Raw genomic sequence first — 12113 nt, forward strand, 5'->3', positions numbered from 1 at the left:
ATGTGTGGGATTGTTAGAAAATCAACCCAGCAGAGATATAATTTTTTTTCAAATTGTTGGAAAAACCAGGAATGATGATCTTCAGTATCTTGCAGTAAGTTTACACTGTCAGTTCCAGGTGCATCACTCTGGTTTCTAGCTAGAGATCAAATCCACTGACTTGTATACAGTGAGTTTGTTTTTACCTAACTGCTTCAGCTAGCTCCTTTCTGTCTGATCCTATGAAAGAGTGTACTCAGTGTGCAGCGGTGTTTGGGTACAGGCACATGCGGGGGGCTTGAGCACCTGCCCCTTTCCTGATGGATGCCCCAAGTGCCCTTTTCTTGAGGTATTTTTTTATGTGTCTGTGTACATGTGGAGCCCCGCCTGTGCCCCTCAAAAATAACATTTTAATCACAATTTTGCTAAACAAAAAGATCTGGCTTGTATCAGTCACATGACAACCATTAACCAATGCTCACCCTTGACAGCAGAGCGTGCTAGTATTACTTTATTTTTTCATTCTCATTACTTTATTGTTATAGCACTAGGAATAAATAACAAGAGAAGGATTCTGGATCAGCACCATGATGCAAACTTGTGGCCATGGTATATACAGTATTCTGGAGAAGATATAAAAATGTCACTGTATGTGCATATGTATGTGTTTTATGTGTATAGATTTTTAAGGACATGAGGAGAAAACAGTGACAAAGGTAGCTATGTGAGGCTGTTAAAGGCAGTGGATCCCTCACCAGTTGAATTAAAAAGAGCACAGGTAACATTAACACATGTACCAGTTGTTGCATTGCAGAGGTATTTAAGTATAAAAACAATAATAAACACAATTGCAGTGTTTTGGTTCTATAACATCATTCCATCATTACTTAATTATGACTTTATTACTATTAAAGCAATAACAAATTGCGCCCTTTTCTCAGATGAAAAGCAAGTGGAGAGTGATGCATGAGATGAGATGGAAGGAGGAAGAGAGGCAAAGAGTGAGTCACAGGCAGAGCCTAATTTATTCCCCACAGTGTTTTCTTTTTCTTTATTTTCTTTATTTTATTTTTTTAATCTGTTGCATTACGGTTCCAAGTGCTGTCACCAATCTTTGTATTTTATTATTATCTCATAACACTTGTTTAATCAACTACCATCTCTCCTATGGACTTTTTAACCCTTTAAGACCTACCATAGAACCAAGTCCGCCAGAGCTTATATTATATTTTTACATGCTGTAGTGCCATTTTTGGGAGCATTTCAAGTTGATATACATCAATACAACCATTATAGCCCCAATTTTAATAATATGTCTGCATTAAGTGCATAGTAATTACATAAATTGCAAAAAAGTGCAATAAACTACAAAAAAATTGAAAATCGTTTTTGTTTTTTTAACATATATTTCTAGTTAGAGAAATTTAAGAGGCTTATCCCTCAAAACTGTAAATACAAAAAAGTTGCACAAAATAGTTTCCCACCACAGGGAATTTATTTTGACTGTCTTCATAGTTTTATTTTTGAAATACACCAATTTTTATATACTGCAGGAAAACGAAAATAAATATTATAATGCAAATTTGCAAAAAAACCCAGCATATGCATCAAAATAAACTATTTCCAGCAGTGCAATATGAGTCCTAAGCATCCCAGAAACGACACAGAAAGTCATAAAGTCAAACATAACTTTTAAAAACACCAGTATAGGCTCATAAGGCCCTGATGGTAAAAAACTACATTTCTGCAAAATGCTGTCACTTCCAGGTTTGGGCAGGACATGGCGGACATGCGATAGTTCGCGCTGATGGAGCAGGAAGTGTTACAAACAGCTGATTGGATCGGCAAAGCGTGTTTCTGGAATAGTATGTTTTTGTTGCTGCAAGTGCTTTTTATGCAGTTTTTGCAAAGCTATATGTGGAACGAAACTGTGACTTAGGACAAGCTGATGGCATAAGATGTAAGTACAACTCCTCCGGTTTCATATGCAAAAAAAAATTATTGCGCTAGCTTATGTGGTTGCAGTGCTACCGGGATTTAAAAATAGTTACGCAAAATGGAGCGTGCTGCTCTGACCGGCTTTCTACAGTCTCAGACCAACACAGCCCTGCCCTCCAGCGCTATCAGCAGCAGCAACCCCTCAATAGCAACATTGTACCCCATTAGGTAAAACATAGGCATAAGTTTACTTTGCATTGTCCCCATCTGATCACAATGATGTAGTATGATGCAATTCTCTATTAGATCCTTGATGTATGTGAGTTGTTGTCATTCAGCCTGGTTCTGTGCGCCCCTTTTTAACTTTGAGCAGAACTAAACTAGAGAATAGCTTTATTGTTGGATTTTACAGGAAGATATCCGAAACTAGGAAAACACTAGGAACTGAACAAGGAATTACTAGCCACTTAAAATTGTTAAATAGCAATCATGTGGGGCTTAGTTACACCTAATAGTGAGACCTCTTTTTCTAGCAAAGGTAGCCTTTAGGTGCTGCAGTTCAACTGCCTGAAACCAGCATGTGATCAATCACTCTACAAACATCAGTTGTGCATCTTTTGAATGAAAAAAACAGTTTATGATATCTATGAGTAAATCATATGAGCACCGACCCACAGACCCACAATGTTTTTAATCTAGCGTTTCACTGACACCTAGTGGACACTGATACAAAAGTAAAGAAGATTGAAAGTGTTTGAAAAAATGTTTTTATTGGAACGCTTCATAGGATCAGTAAAATTAATGAAAGCACATGATGTTCCAGCACTGACTGGCAGCAGGTCTTCACCAGTGTTTCTGATAAAGGTGGTCTCTGTCTGGAGCTGAAGGGGTGCAGCAGAAGAGGATGTGGATGCAGGGAGGTGTAGATTTGTATTGTTTAGTGTCTCTGTGTTTGTCAGCTGCACACACACTGACTGCAGGTGAGGCAGGTAAGTAACACCTGGCTCTCTGTGTCACAAATGAATAAGAACATGATGGCTTTATCTGAGCTGGGCTCATGGAAAACTTCTTGGTTTTCTGAACTTCCTGTTCAGGTTTAGATGCCCACACTGCAACACAAACAATAAGTAATAAAAGTCAATAAGTCTTCTTTTTCTAACACATTTTTGTCTCAATTTTATCACATATCACATGAAAAAACGCTGCAATTCTCAGAAATCTTCTCTCACATCTACACAGATGCAAAGAGACAGATGTGAGATAACAGAACGAGTTTATGAAGATGCAGATGTTCAGCAGCTGTGTTCACTTGTGTGTTTGTGTGTTTTACATACTGTTCTCCAACAGGATGCAGGTACTGAACCATGTTGTTGGGAATCTTCAGGATTTTACACTTGAAATGGTGATGAGACAAGCTGCAATACTATCATTTATCCACTAGGAGGAGGAAGTGATCAGTGGGAGGAGAACGTGCGCAAAACTACATTCATACATAGCTTGACTTTGTTCTCCTGAGTTATTCTTTTGAATTATGATTTACAGACAATGATTAAGTTTACTGATCAGCGAAGCTTCACAGCACAGTTACACAAAGGTAAAATAAAAGGAAGGTGACAGCAGATTGATTTTACATTCAAATAAAACTGTTCTTCTTTCTTTTGGCCTGAAGTATCCAACACTTTTAAGCACCTTTTATCAATACAACTCTAACGACTCTGTCACTACCTCTGGGTCTCTCACCTGTTTCTGGATATCAGCCCCTGGCCAACTGTTCAGGTGAGCTGGTACCATGTTGATCCTGAATCTGCCTTATTAGGTAATGTTCAAATAATTTTATGATTCCAGTGTTTTCAGTGTGGGAGAAAGTACTCAGGGCCTTCAAGTTACACACTATGAAAGGCAGCAACAAGTTTGATATTCAGAAACCTAAAGTATGTATCAGCAGCAGAATGGACCTAAAAATAAATGTTTGTTTCAGTTCTATGAAGCTTTGGGTATTTTGGATTATTAGTACTGCTGTGTTTGTTGTATCATATTTCTGTAATTGTTTATATGCTTTATATATTTTGAGGTAAGTTGATCTATTGTGTTACATCATGTTCCATAAGGATGTTATGTGTTTGTATGCTTTCTGCCCAGTTTGACCCATTTAGCAGAAGTCAGCCTGTTTAAGGCTCTGATATCTATTCTGTATGACTTAAAGCAGTGATGACATGGTCTGATTTTCTCACCCAATAAAGGAATATTTCATATATCAGTCTACTCTTCATTCTATCAGAAACAGTCATCACAGCTCGTACATTCTCTTTTTACACATATATGTAAGCATTGAGCCAAATCTAGTAATGCCAACATAATAATAGAACAATATTTGTCTCTTATATATAATATATCTATATATACACTGTAAAAGATGCTTGTCTTTGAGTGAAGATTTAAGGTGAAAGGAAATTTAAATAGACAACTTGAATCTTTACTGAAGCTCAGTATTTGACACAGAGTTCAAGTTCACTGCTGATATAACTAATAATGATTAATGGAATAACTTTAATATTGACCATATTATATTTACATTACCAAAGTAAGATGACTTTAGTCTAATGAGCAACATTAGCTAATTGTTATTTACTAACTAATCTTAAAATGACTGTTCAGTACAGAAATGAAGCCCAAAAATCATGTTTTTACAGTCTCGTGGTCTCAGCATCGGATGCTTATCTAATCAAACAAAGCTCATTGTGGCGTGGGTGTGGTCTCTGGCCAGCTGCAGAGGAGGGGTGACGCAGCGAGCTTCCGGGGCGGCGCAGGGCGGGATGAACAGGTGCGGATGAACGCCGAGGGACCGCTGTAATTTTGAAGGTAAGTCACAACATACCCTTCGTAAATACTAATGCATAGAAACCGTTACCAGCAATCATTCATTTTTTGTGTGGCTTTTTTCACGGTTTGTTAACATGCTGTGTAGGTGTCTACTTGACTAGCTGATATCAACATAACAGGGAAACATCTGGTTTGACTATTGTTCACCCGTAGTTTGAATGCTGAACATTTGCCTGTTTAAATCATAAGACCCGTCACTATACAAAGATGTGATTCTGAATGTGGACGATGTGTCTTCTGCTGCAGTAATGCAGTTCTGCTTGTGTTGAGTGATGTAAACAACTGATCGATCTAAACGCTTTAAATGTCAAAATTGACCATTAGATTTTTTTATGACACAACAGTGGTGAGTGTTCCCACCTTCTGCGCTTTGTAACTTAACGCAATCTTTCCGTTTTCGAGTTTTGGACATGATTTTGGAGTATATCTTTGCAGTAGCGATTGACCGCAAAGTAAAGCTACCGGAAATGCACAACCCCACATCCGGTCTCAAACCAGGAAGTTAGCATTGTCTCGTGCACATAGTCAATTGAACTCAGTTACACAGCGATAAAAAGAAACACAAAAAATGGCAAGAAGCTGTTGTATTATTAACTGCAATAGCCGGTGTTGTGCCAAAAAGTGATTGTCTGCCAAAAAGTGATTTCCGGTATTTGCCAAAAACTGATTGCTCGTATTTAAATTGCTATAAGTAACTTGTTGGGCTATAATATGTGAAACATATGTCAAATGCATCCCTCATGGATGACATAAAGTCATCTCTCCATCTCTCTCTGCTGCTCTTTTGTCTCCTCTGTCACAGACTTCTCCACTTTTGATGATAAATCAGCCTGGTGCAACATGTAAGGATTGGCACAATTTGTTAAGATTTTGAGGAGTTTGAGAAACTAACCTTAAGCATAAAATAAAATTTACTACCAGTAACTTCATAGCACCCGCCCAGCAGTATATAAACTCCGTCATGCTAGCTAGTACGCAGTACCAGTTATTCTAAGCGACTGTAAAAAGTCAGCACAACGAAAACAAACTCCAACTAAACTTGGCTTATATCTGACACAGAGAGACAGCAGGTCATAACTTCTTACCTGAAGTTCAGTTCCTCTGCCACTATGACCGGCGGCCGCCTCGGGTCTCTCCTCCTCTTGCCTCCCCTTTCCCTTATCCACCTGCTGGCCTCCACCACTTGCTGATGTTGCTAAATCTGTGGAAGCTATGCCATAGCTACCGCCAAACAATTCAGTTATTTTTACACATTTGGCAGCGTCTGCCTGAAGGGCTTGTTTCTTTTTGGCCCTAATTTTTTCTGCACCTCCTTTCCTTTTTTTGTTCTCCATTTTCTTTAGCTCGTCTATAAGATTGCTAAACAAGGGGGAGGGTGCATCCGACCTCCTCGGCTGTAATAGGTCCAGCCCAGAGTCGATCATGACCAATTGGCCAATCCAACACCTTTCATTATTTATACCCTTCCAAAAAAAAAGAAAAAAATCCATCGGCCCATAAAAACAAAAAATCGCTAGCGGCCCACCGGGCAAATGCCCGGTATGCCCGATGGCCAGTCCAGCTATGCCCATGGCGTATGACAACATTAAAACAGTCGCCTATCCGTCCATAGTGTGGTTATAATAAATATAAGAGAAAGAGAGAACTGTAAGAAATTAATATAGCCACTACAGCGACCATCAAAACGATGAAAAAATATTGGCATAAACTAGGGCTGCTCGATTATGGCAAAAATGATAATCACGATTATTTTCACTGAAATTGAGATCACGATTATTTGACGATATTTATTTAACCCTTTAAGACCTACTATAGAACCAAGTCCACCAGAGCTTATATTATTTTTTTTACATGCTGTAGTGCCATTTGTGGGAGCATTTCAAGTTGCTATACATCAATACAACTGTTATAGCCCATATTTTAATAATATGTATGCATTAAGTCCATAGTAATTACATAAATTGCAAAAAAGTGCAATAAACTACAAAAAAAATTGAAAATCGCTTTTGTTTTGTTTACATATATTTCTACTTGGAGAAATTTAAGAGGTTTATCCCTCAAAACTTTAAATACAATAAAGTTGCAAAAAATAGTTTACAACAACAGGAAATTTATTTTGAGTGTCTTCATAGTTTTATTTTGGAGATACAGTTTTTATATACTGCAGGAAAAACAAAAAACAATCCTATGATGCAAATTTGCAAAGAAAACAGCATGTGCATCACTTCACTGTGGGAAGTGTTACGAACAGCTGATGGATCGGCAAAGCGTGTTTCTGGAGTATTATGTTTTTGTTCCTGCAAGCGCTTTTTATGCAGTTTTTGCAAAGCTATATGTGGAAGGAAACCGTGACCGAGGACAAGCTGATGGCATCAGATGTAAGTACAACTCCTCCGGTTTCATATGCAAAACAAATTATTGCGCTAGCTTACACGGTTCCGGTTCTACAGGGATTTAAAAATAGTTACACAACACGGAGCGTGCTGCTCTGACCGGATTTAAAGGGTTAACAATGACTTTAAAAAATAATATAACATAGTGTGCAACACCACTGAAGTTTTTTTACCTCTCTTTTCAACCAACAGCAGTCACTCTCCTCTCCAAATAACTTCTGCTTAGCTTTCCGAGCTTCCCTCGGGTCCTCTTAATCAGCGGTCTCCAACCTTTTTTGCGCCACGGACCGGTTTATGCCCGACAATATTTTCACGGACCGGCCTTTAAGGTGTCGCGGATAAATGAGGGAGGGGCTAATAATCGGCTCAGTCATTTTTAATGATCGTTGAAAGCCCAGATCGTAATCGTGATTAAAATTCGATTAATTGAGCAGCCCTAGCATAAACAGTTTATTTTGCGATAGCACGAAACAAACAATAGTGTAAAATGAAACGATAGATGTTTTTATATCATCATCCGATATATATCGTTATATCGAACAGCCCTAATATGAACTTATTTAGAACTTACCAGAATGAAATTATCTGTAGCACAACAACAGATATCTGTGGATGGTAGAGAACTGGATATCAACTCATCTCACAGCTGCTATCCAGGCTAGATGCCTTCTTTTGGTAACAACCACTACATAAGCTCCCTCACGTTGCTTTCAGGCTGGGAAAGAATAAAAAGACAGCCTATTTTCAAGCTTATTCCCTCCCCGATCGTGCGATCTAACATTAAAACCCACAACACAGCAAAGCGAACCATTGCTGATGCATTCGCTCCTTAAGCCCTTTGTTTGGCCAGCTAAAATGGCGCCCCGGCGGCCACGCCCCCTCCCGTGACATCACGTTCCAAAGCCCGATAACACCAAATTTAAAAAAAAAAAAAAGAATGTTACTGTTACATTATGTTATGACATCATTATGATGATCAAAGGCATTTCATATGCCTTTGATCAGTGAATCCTTAAGTAGGGGTAAGAATTCCAAACTTTCAGTCAGTTTATTTGCAACACTCGAGATTGCAGCATTCAAAGGTAAACCTGAGAAACATTTTAAAACAGTTGAATCTTTAACACAGTCACTTCATCAACACTCTAACATGTCTCAGAGTAAACACGGCGGAGGTCAACAAGCTTACGCTGGCTTTACTACAATGGACCACCAAAATCCAGAGCCAAATTCTGAAGAAACACATTTCCAGCTTCCACTCAAGAGGAAGCGAGGCCCGGATTATGCTGCACAGAATTGCAGAAGTCCCGACAGCTGCTCTCCACCAAGGAAAAAGAGACGAATCTGTGAAGAAAAAACTGTGTTGAAAAGACGATACAGTCAGATTTCAAAAGGCAGCAAAAACAACTCTGAGAGCTACTCTCCAGAGAGAAAGAGGATGAGAATAGACACTGAGAAAAAAGAAACAGCAGTGACTCGGAGCATCCAAAAAGGTTCTTCTTCAAGGACTATCCAACTCCAAGTTCAGAAAAAGAACGATATGAACTTGAGTGATACCAAAACCTCTAAAAACACACCAAAATACAACAAGAGGCCAGAACAAGCAGCAGTGACACAGAGCAGCCAGAAAAGTTGTTCGCCAAGGACTATCCGACTCCTAGTTGAGAAAATGAACAATATGACCTCGAGTGATACCAAAACCTCTGAAAACACTCCAAAATACAACAAGAGGCCAGAACAAGCAGCAGTGACACAGAGCAGCCAGAAAAGTTATGCGCCGAGGACTACCCAACATGTAGTTGAGAAAATTGACATTACGACCTCGAGTGATACCAAAACCTCTGAAAACACTCCAAAATACAACAAGAGGCCAGAACAAGCAGCAGTGACACAGAGCAGCCAAAAAAGTTGTTCGCCAAGGACTATCCGACTCCTAGTTGAGAAAATGAACAATATGACCTCGAGTGATACCAAAACCTCTGAAAACACTCCAAAATACAACAAGAGGCCAGAACAAGCAGCAGTGACACAGAGCAGCCAGAAAAGTTATGCGCCGAGGACTACCCAACATGTAGTTGAGAAAATTGACATTACGACCTCGAGTGATACCAAAACCTCTGAAAACACTCCAAAATACAACAAGAGGCCAGAACAAGCAGCAGTGACACAGAGCAGCCAAAAAAGTTGTTCGCCAAGGACTATCCGACTCCTAGTTGAGAAAATGAACAATATGACCTTGAGTGATACCAAAACCTCTGAAAACACACTGAAAGACAACAAGAGGCCAGAACAAGCAGCAGTGACACAGAGCATCCAAAAAAGTCCCTGGTCCAGGACTATCCGACTCCCAGGTCAGAAAAGAAACGATACAGCCTTGAGTGATACCAACATCTGTGAAAACACACTGAAAGACAACAAGAGGCCAGAACAAGCAGCAGTGACACAGAGCATCCAAAAAAGTCCCTTGTCCAGGACTATCCGACTCCCAGGTCAGAAAAGAAACGATACAGCCTTGAGTGATACCAACATCTGTGAAAACACACCGAAAAAGAAAGAGAGCCCAGAAGACCAGAGAGAAACAAATGTGTGGATCATTGGGTCCAGTTACATCAGACGAGCCGAGGGTGAAGCAAAAGAGATTTTCGGAGAAAATTTCGGACTTAATACCAAAGTCCAGTGGTTTGGCAAAGGAGGAATGCGCTGGTGGGGAGTCCTTCCTCGTTTTTATAAGGAGCTATCCACACAGAGCCCACCTGACATACTGGTAATCCATGCTGGGGGCAATGATTTGGGACTCTTTTCTGCTTATAAACTTTCTTCTGTCATTGAGAAGGAATTAATGCAATTGCACACAGAGTTCCCCTCAATGACAATTGCATATTCATCCATCAACGAGCGTCAAGTGTGGATATATGGAAATCCAGGCGAAATCAATAAGGACAGGAACACTGTGAATGCCAGCATTAGAAAGGCTGTCGACCACTTCGATGGAGTGATTATTGAGCATCCGCAAATCAGGTTTTTCGACAACTCCATTTTTTTACGTGGTGGAGTTCATTTCTCCAAGAAAGGAAATGAACTGTTTCTGACAAGCATCCGCACGGCCATCCAGAAAAGTCTTCAGTCACGTCACTGAAAACTGACTTGAGACTTTTCTTTCACAGTCCAGAAAACCATACGTTGTTCATTTTAGGCAATGTGAGCAACATATAGCTAACATGTGCTCTCTTTTTTCTTTTCCTCTGCCTCTCACCCCCCAACCAGTCACGACAGATGACTGCCCCTTTCTTAGCCTGGTTCTGTCAAAGGTTTCTCCCTTTTTATAAGGGAGTTTTTCCTTTCCACCGTTGCCCAGCGCTTGCTATTAAAGGAGATCATTCGATTGTTGGGGTTGATAGTTTAGAATCTAAACTAAACTAATAAACATAAAACATCAGGTGAGGGCAAGGCAAGGCAAGGCAAATTTATTTGTATAGCACAATTCAACAACAAGGTGATTCAAAGTGCTTTACAGAGACATTAGAAACAAAAACAAATAAAAAGCATGATTTAAAATTGATTAAAACAAGCAAACAAACAAACTAACTAAACACACACATTTCACACCTGTTCGCACGATCTGAACCCTTATCGTAAGGGGAGCTACCAGTCTTTCTGTGGACGAGCTACTTTCTATTTTAAATTCCCTGAATTTAAAGTACTCTCTAGACCCAGTCTAGACCCAGTTGGGTTCACATAGTAGGGAGCACTACAAAAATTACAAATAAAAACATGTAATTGGCAGCAAATCAAAAATAAGAAAAATAAAAAAATTGAAAAATATCTCTTACTGCTCTGTTTATTTCCTTAAATGAACACTTGTACTTTTTGTCATAGAAGAATAAGAATATTAATATGAATATGAGCCGAGAGAAATAATCTCTCCAGCCTGTCTTGGGTCTGCCCCGGGGCCAAATGCCTGGTGGCACCCTTGCCTCCATGGGCACCTTAACTCATCACTTTTGGCGCCGAGAATGTATTTTATGAACTAATATTAGTAGGCTGAAGCCTTTTATTTCAGCTGTGATTGTTTTTGTTAAGATACATATTAATATGTTTTTTAAGGATCAAGATGTGGGTTTGTTTTTCCAGCTTCATTAACAGTTGTTTTTTCAGAGATCAGATGTCCTCACAGGACAACATATACAAAAATATGATTTTACAGAATAGGATGCATCGCTGTGGATTAAACAGTGTAATAGTTTTGATATTTACCTTAAAGAGCAGTAACGCTAATCAATATTGCACAAATAGAGAAAATCACCAAAGTTATTGGCTTTAGTTTTGATATCTTGACAGTAAAACAGTTTTATGTCTCCCGAGGTCTTTTCATTGTTTTATTGTTTCTTTTGCTAAAGAAAAAAATCCCTGCCATTCCTCATTGTTAGCTAATCATGAATCCATCACTGGATCACACCCAATTGCTAGCACAATAATCATGTTTAAGGTTGTGAGCTGGTGTCTGATTTGTGTTTTCGTTAAATAAAAGACATCATCTGCACAAATGAATGCAGAACAACTTCATCAGAAAACAGAAAACTAAGTGTCTGATGCTAAAATACCACATATGTTCCCTCCTATAACAAAAATTTAAAACTAAGGATTATTTACAGTATCATATTTTTTATCAGATATGTTCTTATTAGTTAGTCTTAGTCTTATTAATGACAACCAAAAAAAACTGGTTCACTCACACCTTAGACCGATGTTGGACAACATGCCTCCGTCTAATGTTAAGTCAGTCTTTGCATTTTTTCCAGGTAACTCCCACAGGCATGACATGATGATTAAAGCTTGGATGTGTAATCTGTCATGTGTATTATGTGCTCTCCAGCAAGATAAATTCGTGTTTTTTATATAGTTTAACAAAACTCTTTGCAACACAGG

General features: G+C 39.0%; 1 protein-coding gene across 1 annotated transcript; it reads left to right on the forward strand.

Moving 5' to 3' along the window:
* Positions 1-8196: 8196 nt before the first annotated feature.
* Positions 8197-11175, forward strand: LOC147325086 (uncharacterized). The gene has a single exon (XM_086299377.1). The coding sequence runs from the start codon at positions 8338-8340 to the stop codon at positions 10321-10323; it is 1986 nt and encodes a 661-aa protein (XP_086155503.1). The 5' UTR covers positions 8197-8337; the 3' UTR covers positions 10324-11175.
* The last annotated feature ends 938 nt before the right edge of the window (positions 11176-12113 follow it).

This window comes from Aulonocara sp. 'chitande type north' Nkhata Bay, linkage group LG7, assembly GCF_057382095.1.
Source record: "Aulonocara sp. 'chitande type north' Nkhata Bay isolate Kocher_YH1m ecotype deep benthic linkage group LG7, A_spYH_male_GT1.1, whole genome shotgun sequence".
NCBI classification, from domain to species: Eukaryota; Metazoa; Chordata; class Actinopteri; order Cichliformes; family Cichlidae; genus Aulonocara; species Aulonocara sp. 'chitande type north' Nkhata Bay.

Excerpts from the sequence above, each read along its gene's own strand:
- LOC147325086 (XM_086299377.1), top strand. The coding sequence starts at position 8,338 with ATGTCTCAGAGTAAACACGGCGGAGGTCAACAAGCTTACGCTGGCTTT.